At 51.3% G+C, this 17348-nt stretch overlaps 1 protein-coding gene across 1 annotated transcript in view; it reads left to right on the top strand.

The window, feature by feature from the left end:
- Nucleotides 1–17348, top strand: part of ADCY1 (adenylate cyclase 1) — a 98106-nt gene that overhangs the window by 31278 nt on the left and 49480 nt on the right. Inside the window, exons 4-5 of the mRNA XM_061165573.1 lie at nt 3876–3987; nt 14189–14316. Coding sequence (XP_061021556.1) covers nt 3876–3987; nt 14189–14316 — 240 coding nt within the window. The remainder of the gene's footprint in view (nt 1–3875; nt 3988–14188; nt 14317–17348) is intronic.

Genomic DNA, 17348 nt, shown 5'->3' with positions numbered 1-17348 from the left:
TAGTAGTGTCACATAACGAAGAATACAGACTTTATAGAATTAGTTCAGAAAAGTCACTAAAGAAGCAATAGTATAAACAAACAATAACAGCAACAAACCCTGAGGGGGATATGTTTTTCAGAGTTGCCGTGTTACATTACCCAGTTTTCAATAAAAATATATGAAACATGCAAAAAGAAAGAATGCATGGCTTACATAAGAATATATTTAAAAAGCAGTCAATAGAAACTATCCCAGAGGAAACCCAGACATTGAACTTGATAGTACCTTTAAAATCAGCTATTTTAGATATGTTCAAAGAACAAATGTCTAATGTCTTATATCTAAGAAACTAAAAGAAAATATGAGAGTGATTTCTCATCAAATAAAGAATACCAATAAAAAGATAAAAATTATATAAACGAACAACTGAATAGAAATTTCAAATGTGAAAAATAAAATGAAAAATTCATCTGGGGCTTAACAGCAGATTTGAGCAGACTGAAGAAAGAATCAGTGAATTTCAAGATAAGTCAGTTGAAATAATCCAGTCTGAAGAACAGAATGAAGAAAAGGATGAAGAAAAATGACCAGAGAACTGAGGGACACCATCAAATGTAGCAACACACTCATAATGAGAGTCTGAGCAAAGAGAAAAAGGGGAAGAAAAATGGAAAAAAACAGTGGTCCAAAATGTCCCAAATTTGATGAAGAACACTTAACTACACATCAGTTCAGTCCAGTCGCTCAGTCGTGTCCGACTCTTTGCGACCCCATGAATCGCAGCACTCCAGGCCTCCCTGTCCATCACCAACTCCTGGAGTTTACTCAAACCCATGTCCATCGAGTCAGTGATGCCATCCAGCCATCTCATCCTCTGTCGTCCCCTTCTCCGCCTGCCCCCAATCCCTCCCAGCATCAGGGTCTTTTCCAATGAGTCAACTCTTCGCATGAGGTGGCCAAAGTATTGGAGTTTCAACTACACATCAGAGAAGCTCAATGAAGATAAACTCAAAGAGAACCACACCTGCACACATCATAATCCAACTGTCAAAAGCCAAAGACATGGAGAGAATCTTGAAAGCAGGAAGAGAGAAGCACTTTGGTAAAGTTTCTAGCAGGTTTCTCATCAGAAACCATGGGGGCCACAAGGCATGGCTTATTCAAAAGCTGAACTAGAAAGATAAGAATTCTGTCCCCAGCAAAAGTCACAACAGTACCAGCTGCTGTTCTCTCTGCCTGGGGAACCTTCTCTGGTGTCCTCATGGCTCCCCTTCTCCTCCCTTCAGGACTCAAATGTCACCTGACTTACTCCAAGCTCCATACCTGAATTCCCTCCTTCATGTTCCTTCATGGTTACACTTGTCATCTTTGACATACTGTGAGCATCCACCTCCTCCGACTAGAATGGAAGCTTCTGGAAGGCAGTGATGTGTGAATCTTTTTGTTCACTGCTAAGTCCCAAGCATCTAGAACACTGCCTAATATGTAGATTCTTCATTAAGTATTTATTGCATTGTAACACTAACAAATTATCGTAACTAAGCAATTGGTGAGCTCTTATTAGGTGCAAGGTGTTATTCTAAGTGCTTTGTTAATCCATTTAACCCTCACAACCTATCATCTGGACTCTGGTCTTATTCCCATTTCAAAGATGGAAAGACTGACATGTGAAAGTGTTGGAAAGGTTGCCTGAGGTCCCAGCACATTGTCATAACTAGCAGAGCTGGACAGTCCTTCTAGAATCCAAGGTCTAACCACTTCTCCCCCTTCCTGCCTTTCCTGGGCTGACACTCAGGAACCTCTCATCTCGGATACTTGTGTTCCACAGCTTACTGCTTGTATCCATGTCCCAACCAGTCTGTCTCTCTCAGCTTTTGAAAGGTTATTATATAGTTTCTCAGCCATCTTAGTTTCCACATACTATTTGCACTTCTGAATCAATCCCCTCTTCCTTTCTTTCTCCTTTCCTCCTTTCTTCCTTTTTTATTTGTCTGGGAAATCCCTGGATAGGCTCCAAACTCTGCTCCAGCCTGGCTGCATCCTTGAAGTGGGTGTTGTGCCTTCCTGCTGAATTCCAGCCTTACCATATCATTGCTTCACTGTGTTCTGTCCCTCTCTGCTCTGAGCCTTCTTTCCCAGATGTTGAGCTCCTGAGGACAGGGACCTGGGGTGTAAGAGGTCTGGGTGCTTTAGGGGTGGTTTCCCACGGGTTGTGGAGGTGGACAGGCAGGGAAACACTGGGGGCTTTCCAGTCGTGGAGGTGGGCAGTGCTCAGTCAGTGTTCCTGGAACTAAATGAATGAGCAGAGGCTGAGAAACCAGAGGCTAGAGGAGGGCATGTGAATGCATGGGTAGTTACAGAGAAGGAAGAAAACACCTCAGAGATGTAAAGAAGCCTGAATTTTATGCTAAACAGAGGGGAGAAAACTATTGTTTGTCTCTATCCACTCTTGCAGTCCCTTTGCTCAGCTTCTGAATATCAGTGACACACCTATAGCCTAGACACAGTTTTTAACCATTTATTCATCCTAACACAGATGTGCATCTCCTGTTGCTCTGTGTTTGGTACAGTGGGATGTGCAAGTCAGGTCTGCATCCTTAAGCTCCTCGCAGTCTCAGTGGGCGATGCTCTTCTGCAGTTAGAGGATTATAATGGCATATGAGACTTGTCCTGGGGTGAACACAGCCGCTCTCTGCACTTGGGCAGGGCATGGTTGACATGGTGGGGTAAGGACCTCATCAGAGAGAAGCCTTTCTGAGATGTGGGTCCCCACTTTCTGGCATGAGGTATTATTGAAAATTCAACCCTGAGTTAAGATCTGGCATCAGGAATTAAGATGTGAATGCAATTGTGTCAAAAGAACAAATTGCTGTACACATCACTTTCTTCATTTAAACTGGAGATGCACGTTTATGTCTCGTCAACTTCTCCAGTACCCACGTGAGTGATCTCCCAAGTCTCATAGCTGAGGGTACTTTTGGCTGAAGGTGACAAAAGTTGGCCATACAGTGTCTTCAAGACTGAGGGGTGTTCCCCTGGGGTGAGTGGTTTGGAGGTGACACCTGGTACTGATCCAGGAACTCTGTGATCAGGCCTCGTGGTTCCCGTGGAGCAGCTTGTTCTGAGCTAGGCCCCTGGTCACCTCTCCATCATCCCTTACACCTGTGGGGGATTGAGGTGCTTGGAAGACTCAGCAGGAACCCCACCCTCTTCCAAACATATGGCTAGGGGAAGCTCTCTGTTGCTTTACAAGTTCTCTGTCCTGCCTTGGTCCTCTGTGTTGATTCATTACTTAAGACTTTTAAAGTCTTTGCAGCATCCGCGTTGCTGGCTGTGTACTGTGGGTGGACATGGTGTTGTTTACCCTGACATGGGTGCCCAGCATCTAAGAGAGATGTTGCCCTCATCCTTGTCGTCCTTGACTGAAGGGCGCCCTGCCCACAGCACAGCACCCCTGGGTGGCTTTGACAGGGCCTGGGCTCAGTCACTGGCATCAGTTGTGGGGGGAGGGGGTGGGGAGATGGTGTGAGGGCTGCTCATTCCTTGAGAACATGTCACTCTTGCTCACCTGCCACCAGCCATGACCCCATCACCAGGCCACCCCAGGAAGCGGAGTGGGCCTAGTGGATGTTGAGCTGGTCCCTGGGTCTGGGGGACACCGAGTATATAGACAGCATGTGGGGGTCACTACTGACCCTCCAGTGTCCTGGGAGGAGTCAGCAGGAACTCTGAGTGGCTCCAGTATTTCCTCCCTCTGTGACTGAGGAGTCCCCCGACTTCTCGCAACCTCAGTCTTGTCCCGGATCCAGCAGGGATACATGGGGGGCTGTGGTTTCAGGTGACGTCTGTCTGAGCTCATGGAAGAGGGCAGCTGGTACCTCTCTGTCTTGCAGCATCCTCTTTGCAGACATCGTGGGCTTCACGGGCTTGGCGTCACAGTGTACGGCCCAGGAGCTGGTGAAACTCCTCAACGAGCTCTTCGGGAAGTTTGATGAGCTGGCCACGGTAAGTGCAGCTACCTCCTTCATCTGATGAGGTTGCTCCTGGGGCCAGGACATGCCTGGTGGATCCTCTGGTGGAGATGTGGTCTTGGCTGTTGTTTCAGCCTCACTGGTTCCTCCCCTGGGACCAGAGTGCTTGCTGCCTTTGTAGATGGCAAGAGGCTGCATGAACCCAGTCAGCACCTCCAGTGGAGGGCCCTGGGTAGGAGGAGGCACTGGTGGATTGTGGGGCCCTGTGTGAGTGTGGACTGCCTGCGGGCCACCCTCCACCTTCTCTGTCCCCTGGCAGATGTCGCCCGTACTGCCCTTTTATGAGACGACTACCTGGACTTGAAACTTGCCTGGTGGGGGTCAGTTGGTGACATCTGAGGATGCCTGCCCTCTTTTTGTGCTGTGGGTTGAGCACTGGGGTTTTGAGATTTCCCTGGGACAGGTCACATCTAAGGTCTGTGGGCTCAGTCATTGCCGCTCCTGGGCTCTAGAGCACAGGTTCAGTCGCTGCAGTACATGGGCTTGCTTGCTCTGCGGCATATGGAATCTTCCTGGACCAGAGATTGAACCATCTCCCCTGCACTGACAGGTGGCTTCCTATCTACTGTACCATCAGGGAAGTCCAGGATGATGATCTTTATAAAAAATTTTGTTTTTTTTTTTTCTGTTTCATTTTGGACAGTTTATATTGCTGCACCTTTAGGTTCACTAATCTTTGCATCTACAGCGTCTAATCTGCCATGTACCATCCAGTGCAGCATCCGTCTTCTCTAGAAATTGTTTCTTCTCTAGAAGCAATTTGAATCTTTTGTCCTTGTTGAGGTGACTGACTGTGAGGAAGCTCAAAATTAAAATGGCCTCCTTTGCTTCTTATTTATTGCTTTCTTTCTCTGTTCTTTCGTGCATTGGTGTTTTGTGTCTTCAGTATATTTTCAGTGTTTTCTGCTTGTGTCCTGTTCAGAGGAGCACCTGGACGTGTTTTCCTTGTGTATGTGCTTGTTTTACATCCGAGTGCCCTGTGTGGAAGGCGTGGCGACCCCGGGGATGCAAACACATCCTTCTTTATGAAGGTCCCTGGCGGGTGGTTAGACAGTCTCACAGTGTGTTTGTCTTCATCTCCGTAGGAGCTGACGGTTTGTTTACCCTGATCCACGGCTGACGACCGCAGATGTGCAGTATGTTTTTGACCTTTCCTCCATTTATTGGATCTATTTTAGATTTGTGTTTGCTCTGATGTCTGTGTGTCTCTCGGAAACTGGCCACACCCTTTGAATTTACGGAGAAACACCTGTCCTGTGTTTAGCCTTGTTCCACCACCACCTGTTGGGGGTGGACCCATCTCTGGATGTCAGTTTTTCCCATGGGAAAATGACCTGCCCAAACAAAGCAGATGCCCCTCTGGCAGCTTCCAGGAGGCGTGGGGTAGTGGGGAGGGTTCCTGGTGTGCCAGCCACAGAGATGAGCCTGGGTCCATATTGGCCTCTTGTTGGCTGGCGGTCTGGTCCTCGGGGGTGACGGGCAGGTGAGAAGATGGTCTTCAGCTCTGGTCATGACACCAGGAATCCTTCAGGGACTGTTTCCAGCAAGAGCTTGTTCTTGGCCCTGGCGTGGCCATTGCCAGGCACAAGAAGGGGATGCATTGGATTCAGGCCGGTGCCCAGGGCCAGGCAGCTGACCCGCACACATCATGGGTGGTTAGAGAACTTGGACAAGTGCCGAGGCTTCCCCTCTTTAGGTCCAAGCATTCCTGGGGTATGCGGGGTCTGCCAGGGGCTCTCCCTGGGGACGCCAGCCCTTGGGCTTGGCCAGTCCTTGTTGTCCCTGAACTCAGATGCTTTGCGAGCCTTTCCAGGCCATGAGGACCCGACACCGAGGAGCACTTGGACAGGAATGTGAGGGGTCCAGTGCCTGATGGATGACTGTGATGGCCTGTGTTAGTGAGGGCATTATTTCCCAGTTACTTGTGTTACTCTGGATGATTCTGAAAGGGACCCATGGAAGCCTGTCAGAGGGTGGAGCTCCCCACCCAGTTCTCAGCTGCTTGGCTGTATGTTCATGTCCATCCTTCCTATCCTCATCTTTCTTCCTCCTCCTCAGGAAACTGCCCTTGGGTCATTTCAGAGGGTCATACCTTCCTGTTCTGACAGCTGGTCCCATGGCCGCGTGGAGCTGGCCACATCCAGGCCTGACACGTTCTCAGAGTCCAGTTGTGACTCTGCTCGGCAGTGTTCCTTTAGCAAAGCTGCCTGTGCACCTAATGTTGGTGGGTGTGAGGTGTGGACTGGAGCCCCAGACGGAGTCAGAGAACCTTGGCCAGGGAAATTACAATCCAGGCAGGGAGACCTTGAGCCAGCTTTGTGAAACCAGGATTTTGCTGAAAGAGATGTGGTCAGGATGTAAAGAGATATCATGAGCACAGCCTGGAAGGGGTGGCCATGGGACCATCACCTGAGCTCAGCTTGGAAAACTGACCTAAAGGTACGATTTTAAGTGATCAAAGTAGAATGTAAAGTTGCATATAGAACAGAATCCCAGTTTTCACACTGTGTGTGCAGAAGGGGATGCGGTGCCTCTCTGTGTCACCGAGAAGGCACGTGTCCTTCGTTGGGTTCAGAAAACAGCTGCCAGGTCTCTACTGTGTGCCTGAATTGTCCTGGGTGATGGGGATGCAGCAGGAACAAGTCAGATGTAAACCCTGCCCTTGAAGGTGTTAGGAAATTCACACATGCACAAAGTTAGAGACAGTGACATAACAACCGCCCCCAGGCTCTCACAAGCCTCTTCAATAGAAACTAACATCCAGACAGTCTTGTGGGCCTGCACCCTCCCCCAAGATCCCACCCGTCAGCACGCCACATCCTGGCAGCCTTGGAGAATGGCTCCTCTGTTCAGCACGTTGTGACCGGTGCCAGTTTGACACCCCTATGACCGCTGCCCACACTGCCCACAGTTACAGGTAACTGAGTCCTGATCTGGGCTTGGTCACCCTGCTTGTCTCAAATGCATCTCTTCTTCAGAGCTCATTTATTTCAGTCAGGATTCACATGAAGTGGATGTATGTTTGGGTTGTGCCTAACACAACCTGGAAGCTGAAAGTTAGGTTTAATTTGGTGGGAATTTTTAGGACTTTAAGCTTAGGAGACAGTATCTCAAGTGACCCCGAGAGAAATGCTCCAAGGAGGCAAGGAGAGAGCCAGGTTATATAGAAGTTTTGCAACAAAGGGCAGGTAGTCTGATCATCAAAAGATTATTTTTAATTAAAGAAAAACAGATAACCCAAGTTAAAGAATTTAGTGCTTTTCTGTGTAGGGGAAGATGCAAGTCTGGGCTCAGTGAAATCATTCCTTTGATAAGCCCTCAGCTATCTGAGGCCGTATCCTGTGGTTTTCATATCCTGAGTTTCCTCCAGGCTTAGAGGTAGTGAGTGGCTTCAGTCTGATGGCTGCTAGATGGCAGGTATTCTTTTCCTTCCTGAGTTCCCTCAGGGCTCACCGGCTCACACACGGAGGGCTGCAATCTCTGATGGCTGTGACATCCTTGTTTACTGATATGGCAGGAAATACTCCATTTTTCAGAGGTGACAGTGATGGCATGGAGGCTCAGGCCAGGGAAGGATGCTCTATTAATCACAGAGGAGGGACCACTGGGTGCCCAAGAGGCAGAGAGGCTGGGAGAGGGGGACAGGGCTTTATAGGTGTTTTCATGGTGACGAGCAGACATAGGGCTGGACAGTGTGGATGGTGAGGGCTCTGGGCTGTCGGTGTCTCCTGCTCCCTGGTCCCCACCCTGATGATTAGGAGTGGCAGGAGTATGAGAGTCTGATCTGCAGTGTGATAGGAACAAGCTGTCTACTGTCTCCAGGAATTAGCCAGCCCCAGGCAGGGGTGGAGAAGGAAATGGCAACCCACTCCAGTGTTCTTGCCTGGAGAATCCCAGGGACAGGGGAGCCCGGTGGGCTGCCGTCTATGGGGTGGCACAGAGTTGGACACGACTGGAGTGACTTAGCGGCGGTAAGCGGGGGGCATCCTTTCCTACCAGCAAGGCCCCTGAGATGTCAGACTTTCATGGTGTACAAAACCCAGAAAACCAGATGGATATACACATTGTGTTCAGTGGATGTGCCAAGTGTGTCTTGGTTTCGGTCTTTCCTTGTTGATGCTCCAGCCCTTGGTGGCAGCTCAGCTCCAGGGGTGGGTGTGCTCTGTACTTCTCCCGGCCTGTCCAGGCACCTGAACGAGCTGACCTTCTGTACCTGCCTTAGGTCCTGAGCTCTCATCTTTGTTAACGCCCCTTCCCCGATCACTTTGCTTCTCCCCTGTGCTGGCTCCTCTGCTGGCCTCTTCTCACCGGGGCGTGTGAATCTGAGGTTCCTCTGTTGTTACGGGCTTCCCAAGATGATGTGCCCGAGGGTCACAGCAGTTGCCTGAAAAGCTCGGCAGATCTGTATTCACTTGGGTTTACACACTCAGCGTCAGTTTTCTGATCCTGTTGTTTCTTCTGCATTTATTAGCTTGTGATTCTTTAAAAATGAAGAACATTTACTCATGAGCTGTTTGGTTATCCTCAGTGAATGCTTGATTCTTTTCATTTCTTTATCAAGGTTCAGGACTAGATCCTCCAAGGGAATGAGCCTGAGGCTACCTCCTGCTTCCTAGCGACTCGGCCCACACCCTCCCAGCATGTTCCTGCCTCACACACAGATGGGGCACTTTTTAGAAGCTCTAGTTTCTCTCAGCAGGAAATGGGTTTTCCAGCCTGTAATCCGGGTTGTCTCTGGCCCTGTGACTTTCCAGAAGACAGAGGTGGAAAATATTTTTTAGAAAAAGGGAAACAAATTCTGAGTTCATATGGATATTTCCAATTCACTCAGTCGTTTGATTTTTACATTTGTGTCTCTTTTCCTTTGATGTTGGAAACCCTAATGACAGTATTATAATTTTTTGTTTCATTCTTTTATGTACAGTTGATTCAAAAGAGCATCAACAATATTATTACCCACAATAAGACTGTTGAATACAATCTAAGATTTCTTTAGTGGTTTCTGTGGTTATCTTGTGCTTGCATTATATCCCACTAGTGTGTGTGTCTGTGCATACCCAGGCACTTTAGTTGTGTTTAACTCTTTGCGACCGAATGGACTGTAGCCTGCCAGGATCCTCTGTCCTTGGGATTCTCCAGACAAGAATGCTGGAGTGGGTTGCAATGCCCTCTTCCTGACCCAGGGATTGAACTTGTGTCTCCTGCTGTCTCCTGCATTGCAGGCAGATACTCTGAACTACCAGAGAAGCCTTATATCCTGGTGGCTCAGAGGATAAAGAATCCACCTGCCATGCAGGAAACCTGAGTTCCATCCCTGGGTTGGGAAGATCCCTTGGAGGAGGGCATGGCAACCCACTCCAGTATTCTTGCCTGGAGAATCTCATGGGCAGAGGAGCCTAGTGGGTACAGTCCATTGGGTCGCAAAGAGTCGGGCACAACTGAGTGACTAAGCATAGCAGTAGCACTGATATATCATCAAATATGTGTTTTCTCCTCACCTGGAATAGTTCTCTGCTGTGTGCTCGCTGCCAGCGAGGTTACAGTTAGGTTTATTTTATTTTGGTTTTGATTTCTAGGCATTGCTGTTTTAATTTTAATTTTTCTTTTTAAGTACATAAAATATTGGCGTAGCTTCATCCCACAATGGAGACTCCCAGACAAGATACTCGGATACTGCCAAGTATCTGCAGGGCCAAGATACTGCCCTGCCCCACCATCTCTCCCAGCCCATGCATTTAGGCATCTGTGCTGTGTCTGGAGTTGCCCCTCCATTGCTCCTTTTGAAGACCAGGAGCAAATATATACATGTGACTGTTTATTACTGAAGAGTGTGCCTCGGTGGGGCCTTCCCATGTGGCTCAAGTGGTAAAAGATACGCCTGCCATTGTAGGAGATGCAGGCAGGAGACACCAGGTTCACTCCCTGGGTCAGGAAGATCCCTTGGAAAAGGAAATGACAAACTGTCATTTCCCAGTACTCTTGCCTGGGAAATCCCATGGACAGAGGTGTCTGGGAGGCTACAGTCCATGGGAACACAAAGAGTTGGGCACAACTTATCGACTGACTGACTGAGCCAGCCTCCCGGGGACCCGTTGTTTTCCCACTGATGGCCAGACACCGTGCAAAGTTAATATGACTTAGCCAGTTGGGTTTTGGATGCAATCACCTGGGGATCAGGTGCAGTCACTGGGTTATTTCCAGCTCTCCGTCTGCACCTCCATTTCCCCTGGGGGGTGCCACCAGGTCCTGGGAGCTTCCTTGCCTTCCCAGAATCCAGGTGCAGCATGGGGTCCACCTGATGGCCTTTGGCCTCTCTGAACTCCTGTTTCAGAGTCAGCCTCAGTCCCAGAGAGGTTTGGGCATCTTTGGGTTCTGAAATTGCAGTGGGTCTTCCTGATCCCACTGAATTTTCTGCCTCTTCCCAGGCCTGGGGGCAGTGGGGCAGGCTGACAGAGCCTTTGAGCTTGAGGATCTCTGCCGTCTTCTCCGGCAGGGCCAGCCAGGTCCAGAGTTGACCTGCAAGCCTGCAGAACACATCTGGAAGCCGAAGCATGAGAGCCTCCTCCCTGGATCCTCCTGCAGCTCCTCTGCTGCTCTGAGGGGGCTCTGTCTGTCATATCCCCGTCACTCCTGTCCCTTCTGAGCCAGCTCCTCCGGCCCTCCCCCTCCATTTTCTTTCTTGCTTTGGCTGGGAAACAGCTGTTCAGCTGTCACACGCGCTCCTGCTGGGGAACTCCAGGCGCTGGCTTTCATTAGTTACAGCGAAGGTGTTGTAATCTAAAACACCCAAAGCAACGGAAGAAACCTTTTCTGGTGTCTTAAGCTTGTTAACAAAAGCCGGTGCAGTTGAGATTAAAAAAACAAGGCGACAGGTTAGCATTTCACTTCCCTAGTCTGTTCTGGGCTGTGTCGGCTGCCCTGCGGTGGAGCCGGCCCGGGAGGGACCAGCTCAGGATGGTCGCCAAGAACACATGTGTCACTGACTGGCTGTAGTTATCCTCCCAGTCCTGACTGTGTTGACCGGTCCAGCAGAGGATGGCTCTTCTCTAGGAAGCTCTCCCCAGAATGCGGTGGACCTGTGAGCCTGTGGCCTGGATGTCACCTGCTAGATGCTCTTGTCCTCCCTTGGAGAGCAGCCATGCGGGCAGGGAGGGTCACTCCTGAGGCTTGCTGGGGTACCACTTGCCTTCATCTTCATTTACACTTTGTTCTTCCAACCCCTCCTGTCCTGACAGTCCAGCCATCAGAAAGCCTCCCCAGCCCCACAGACACTCCCCTTTTTCTGGCGGCCACTCTGAGTGTCAGTGTCACAGGGGACAGTCAGGCTCAGGCAGTGGCCGTTTGGGGCAGCCCCATCCACGGCCTCTGATTTTCCTTCGAATCTGATGGTACAGCTGCCACTTATGACCAGCCTATCAAATTTACGGTCCGTTCACTTACACACACACACCTGCCCACACCTTCCAGTCTAGGGACAGTCCTGTTGGGACACACAGAGACAAACAGGAGGCTGGGATCATGGGGCCTGGAGACGGCCAGGAATGCAAGCTGGGGGATGCAGGGACGTCCACGGTCACCCACACTCATGCCCCAGGGGGATGCTGATGGGTAGGGACACCTGTCACCCCTGAGGTCCCCAGAATCGGGGCTTGGTGACCTTGAGGAATCTTCTGCAGGAGCAGTGCCCAAGTGGAGTAGGTCCTGTCACTTCTGTGGGCTCCTCAGAGGGAGGGGTCTAGCTCCCCAGGTGGACAGCTGGGAGGAACGCTGGACGAGTTGGGGGTTCACGAGCTTTCCACTGAGGGTCTCTGTGCCCAGGGAATGGTGGAACCTGGCAGTGGACCCTCGTCTCATCCTGGGCCCTTGGGTCCGGTGAAGGTAGCCTGAGTGTGATGATGGGGAGGGGATGGAGGAGGGAGCTGTCCTGCAGTGACCTACACCGTGTGTCCTGGCAGTGAAGGGACAGGTGGGGGCAGACATGCTAGAGATTCCGGGAGAGAGCCCAGTGCTGCCTGCTGGCCTGGAGAAGGCTGCCTGCCAGAAGCCTGGCCCTTGGCTCCATGATGTGGACATCTGCACCCGGCTGGCCCTGGGCTCCCAGACTGTCAGCTGCAGCATTGTCTTCCGTGGGACAGTGGGAAACCCCTTCTGCAGACCAGGGGGTGGGTGTCTGATGGTTGAGTGACTGCCCTGGTCACTTGAAGGCTGAGTGGCCAGATCCCGGGCCTCCCTAAGGTCAGCTCTCTGACCATAGCAGGTGCCTTCAGGGCTCGGGTTGAGGCACACCCAGTCACTGGACTTTCCCAGAGCCCTCCCAACAGGGGTAACGTCCACTCTCCTCCTTCTCTTTGACCGAGTGTGCCTGTGGTGAGGGAGGCCCAGGGCTGGGAGGAGCCGGGCACTGAGTCATCTGCACAGAGGACGCCCCTCTGCTGATGCCTGGACCACCACTCCGGAGAGCATCGGGATGCTGGCCCTGGCCTGTCCCCCACCCCTCTGCCTGGTGGAGCGTGTCCTGCAGCAGTGCATGGGTGGTGAAGGCTGCGAATTCTCATCCCAGGGCGCTGAGAATTCATAGCATTCGACAAAACCTGCAGGAGGCGACTCGTTTGTAAGGAAATGAAGAGCAGAACTAAATATAATTTATAGAATGTGTTCTCAGAGTGGGGTCAGTGTAGCTCTGGGCGTCCAGACCGCCTGGGGGCTGTGAGATCCGTCTAATCCAAGGACAGGTTGTGTGAGGCCCGTCTCCTTCACAGACATCCTCCAGGAGAGACCATGGAGTGAATGGTGGAACATAGAATCAGCTGGAACAGATAGACTAGAACCAGAATGTGGAACACAGAAAACAGCTGTCTTCTGTGAAGACAGATATGGAGACTGGCAGAAGGGAGAACAAAGCCTTGCTTCTCACAGTGGTTGTTTTGGAAAGTGTTATAATTTTTCATAAAATGTGTTACATATTCTTGTTAATATGTAATGCATTGGCTACTGTTACTTTATTTTTAATGGTTTTTGTTTCCTTTATTAAAGTTCTTCAAGGTTAGTGGAAAAACACATAAATAAAACCCATAAATAATCCAAAACTCTAACTTGAATCAACAGTTTTACCCTCCCTATGGATGACCCTGTCTTCAGAATCCTTTCTATCATCTGAAGCAGCCCTAATTTAGAGTTTCACTTCCTCTTTTCTTTTAACTCTCTCTGCTTTGGGGTCCTGGTGAACAGCAACATGTTCCATGGAGGGAGGAGGAAGGGAAGAGGGTCGTGTATTACTTTAGATGCATTAATACATTTTTAAAAAAGCTTCTCAGTCGTAGCTTCTTATGTGGTAATATCCATAGCTCTAACCTACTTACACGAAAACTTTTTGAGGTCCTCAGTTATTTAGGGGGTATAAAGGGGCGTTGAAAACAAAATATTCCAGAAATGCTGTTTTAAGGCTCTTCTTGTATAAAGTTGACAGTCACCATCGTCATCATAGCCGGCCCCGATGGGTGAGTGCAGGGTGGATGGTAGCAAGCGTCTCCTGTGTCTCTCTGTCCTCAACTTGAGGGTGAGGTGGAGCCAGCATTCTTCCCGTTGTGTAAATGTCAGAGGAGACCTTGTGTGGTATAGGATGCCTTTCTGAGGTATTCCTGTGGGTGGTGAAGTCGGGGCTCAGACCCCGGCTGGTGAACCTTTGGGGAGAGCTGCTCACATGGCCTGTGGACCTCGACTCTGAGTTAAGCTACGGGGTGCTCAGAGGCGTGTGGCCTGGCCCTTCCTGGGGTGGGGAGGGGACTAGCATGTTCCAGAAGAGCCATCACGTGATGATTTGAGTTGGTGGTCAGACTGTCCTAGCCCCTCTTGGGAGAGAGGACCCCTCCCTGGGGAGAGGAGCTGGCTCCCGGGTGTGGGGTGGCCTCCAGACCTTGAAGGGTCTTGTGGGTTTGGCCCTCGTGAACGGAAGGGCGAGAGCGGTGGAGGGGTGTGGGGCAGTGTGGGGTGCCCCAAAGCGACCCTAGTCCCAGCCGTGGGGAACGCCTGTGCTCTGGAGGCGCCCTGACTGTGGGGGGCACAGTCTGGACCCTGGTCTAGGTTGTGCCTCCAGCTCAGCCTCTGGTGGCAGAAGAGCAGGCTCCCCGGTGGCCCTGGGCACATTGCTAACTTGCCCTTTGCCCTCTCGTCTGAAGGAGAACCACTGCCGCCGCATCAAGATCCTGGGAGACTGCTACTACTGCGTGTCCGGCCTCACGCAGCCCAAGACCGACCACGCCCACTGCTGCGTGGAGATGGGCCTGGACATGATCGACACCATCACGTGAGTGCCCTGCGGGGAGCCCGCCCCCCGTGCAGCCCGCCTTGCCCTGGCCAGTGTCCGAGGTGGGTCGCCTGTGTCGTGGCTGCAGAGAGCCGGTGCCTCTCGGCGAGGTGCAGGGTGAGGGCGCCCTGCCTGCAGTGCGGGGCTCCGCCTCTGGGGGTCCCTACTGTGCATTGTTGGAGCTGCGCTTTTTTGTCCGTGGCGATCCCAGGTGTTGTCAGCTGTGTGTTGTTGCTATTGTCGTCGCTCAGTCGTGTCCAACTCGTTGTGACCCCATGGACTGCAGCACACCAGGCTTCCCTGTCCTTCACTATCTCCCTGAGTTTGCTCAAACTCACGTCCGTTGAGTTGATGATGCTGTCCAACCATCTCATTCTCTGTCGTCCCCTTCTCCTGCCCGCAATCTTTTCCAGCATCCGGGTCTTTTCCAATGAATTGGCTCTTCCCATCAGGTGGCCAAAGTATTGGAGCTTCAACTTCAGCATCAGTCCATCCAGTGAATATTCAGGGTTGATCTCCTTTAGGATGGACTGGTTGGATCTCCTTGCAGTCCAACGGACTCTCAAGAGTCTTCTCCAAAACCACAGTTCAAAAGCATCAATTCTTTGGCATTCAGCCTTCTTTATGGTCCAACTCTCACATCTGTATATGACTACTGGAAAAACTCTAGCTTTGACTATATGGCCCTTTGTTGGCAAAATGATGTCTCTGCTTTTTAATATGCTGTCTTGGTTGGTCATAATTTTTCTTCCAAGGAACTGTGCATTAGTCCAGCCAAGAGAAAGAACCTTTCTAGCTTAGCTAGATGAGATGCTCAGGGAGTTGATTGTGGGAAAGTGTTAGTCCCTCAGTCGTGTCCGACTCTTTGTGACCCTGTGGGCTGTAGCCCACCAGGCTTCTCTGACCATGGAATTCTCTAGGCAAGAATGCTGGAGTGGGTACCCATTCCCTTCTCCAGGGCATCTTCCCCACGCAGGGATTGAACCCAAGTCTCCTGCATTGCAGGCGAATTCTTTACCGTCTGAGCCACCAGGGAAGCCCTGGTTGTGGGAAAGCTTTGGCTCAAATCTGGCTGAATTCCAGTTGAAAAGGAATCACGTGTGCTCGCCCATGAGGGCAGATATCCAGGCGGCAGGTGTTCTCTGTGGGGAGAGGGTTAGATGGAGCTGGTATTTCTGGAACACCGGGAGGCCTGCCCGCCAGTTTCTTAGCCACCCTGTCTCCTCACAGTCCTCGTCCCCAGGGCCTGGGATGAGGCGGTAGGGGGCCTTCTGTCTGGTTACGGAAGGTGTGGAGCCGGGAGGGTGAGATGGTGGATGGCGCATCGATCCACATTTTAGCTTCTCAGCAGCGTGGAGAGATGGCTTCGGCTCAGTGCGTGGGGTTACCAGGGCCTGGAGTGGTCTCACACCTGGGAGAAGAGACTTAGTAGCGCAAGAGTGGAATGAGACAGGGTGGACAGCAGGCTTGCTGTACCATCCCCGTGAGGCAGATTTCAGGGTCCACACACCCGCACACTGCGTGTAAAGACAGGGCACTCAGCGCTCTCAGACCACATGCTTGGTCTCAGGAGACAGGACCTGCGCATCAGCATTGCCTGGGCGAATTGAACCCCCGAGGGCTGCTCTGCCCAGAGAGCCCATGGCAGCTGATCTGGGCTGTGGTCTAGAGTGGATAATCACCCCCAGGTGATTTCAGTACGTAGCCCCTGCTCTGGAAAAAGAGGCTGAACTGGGGGACAGGCTGGTTGTTGACCACTGTGTTCTTTGGGGAGGCCACAGGTGCCCCTGGGTGGTGGGCATGGTGCCGTGAGTGACCAGGAAGCAGCAGAGTGCTGAGACGTCCCTGGCCGAGGCCACGGAGAGGTCTGCTGCAGGCCTGGGGGCCTCTGAGTGGACAGAGGAAGTCCAAAAGCAGGAGGGATGGTTTTCACGGTTATGATTCCTAAAGCATCTCCTACAGGTCCCGTGCGTGGTGATACGGATGCTCAGGATCGGGAATGTTCTTGTCCTACTGTGGTATGTTGGACCACCGTCGTCACCTCCCTTTTCAGGCTGATGCTCTGCTGGCGGTGCATCCACCAGGATCATTCTCGAAACAGGGCAATCCATTCTGACCCTTGTGAGCACAGAACCAACTTGTGTGGGTCAAGCATTTGATATCGCAGGATAGAGAGGAGTGTAGTAATTTACTGAAATTCATAAAAACCGAAGAAGAAATCTCTGCCAGGGCAGGTGAGCAGCCTGACCAGCTCTGACTTTTGTGAGAACGGAGGGGTCGAGGGTCTCCTTGGCCGGCAAGTGGGGAACGATATTGTTTTCCACTTGGTAGAAAGTTCATTTCTATGGGGAAAACAGAGGAAAAGATTTTTCATGTTCCGTGTAAAAGACAAAGCAAAAAGTACTGCCTTGAATGTGGAGTCCCAGGGCTCCCAGGGACAGAGGAGCCTGATGGGCTGCAGTCCATGGGTTCACAAAGAGTTGGACACGACTGAGCAGCTGAACGCAGAGGACTCTTACCCTCCCAGGAAAGTGGCAGTGCCCAAGGCTGGTGCCCCGAGGCCCCCTGGGCTCCTGCTCTGGGGCATCTGGACCCTGTCTGCCCTCAATACCCAAATCAGATCCTTCTCTCAGACTTGTGGACCTAATTAAGGTGTGCAATACACTCTTAAAAGAAACACCACAGATTAATTTTGTTGGTGTGATTTTTAATAATAATTTAAAGTTATATGTATTCCTGGTTTTGGCCAGATGGCTCGTGCCCATGGGAGGAATGGAGATAGAGTGGGAATTGCCTTACATGCCCAGTGAGTGTGATGACTGGCTTGGGCTTGCCCCTGCAGAGCTGTGACCCCGGCCATCAGATTCCCCATCTGTAAAATGGGAGTGTCAGCTTCATGACATCCAGGGCTCTGAGTGATGCTGGGCTGGCAGAAACCCAGGGCAGTGGAACCCACTCTTGGTCTCTACATCTGGGCCCTGCGGCCTGATGGTCAGGGGCTAGACCTTGAGGATTCCGGGGAGATTTCCCCA

Source organism: Dama dama, chromosome 18 (assembly GCF_033118175.1).
Source record: "Dama dama isolate Ldn47 chromosome 18, ASM3311817v1, whole genome shotgun sequence".
NCBI lineage: Eukaryota > Metazoa > Chordata > Mammalia > Artiodactyla > Cervidae > Dama > Dama dama.
Note: the sequence above shows the minus strand (reverse complement) of the source record. Positions and strands in the feature narration are given on the sequence as shown.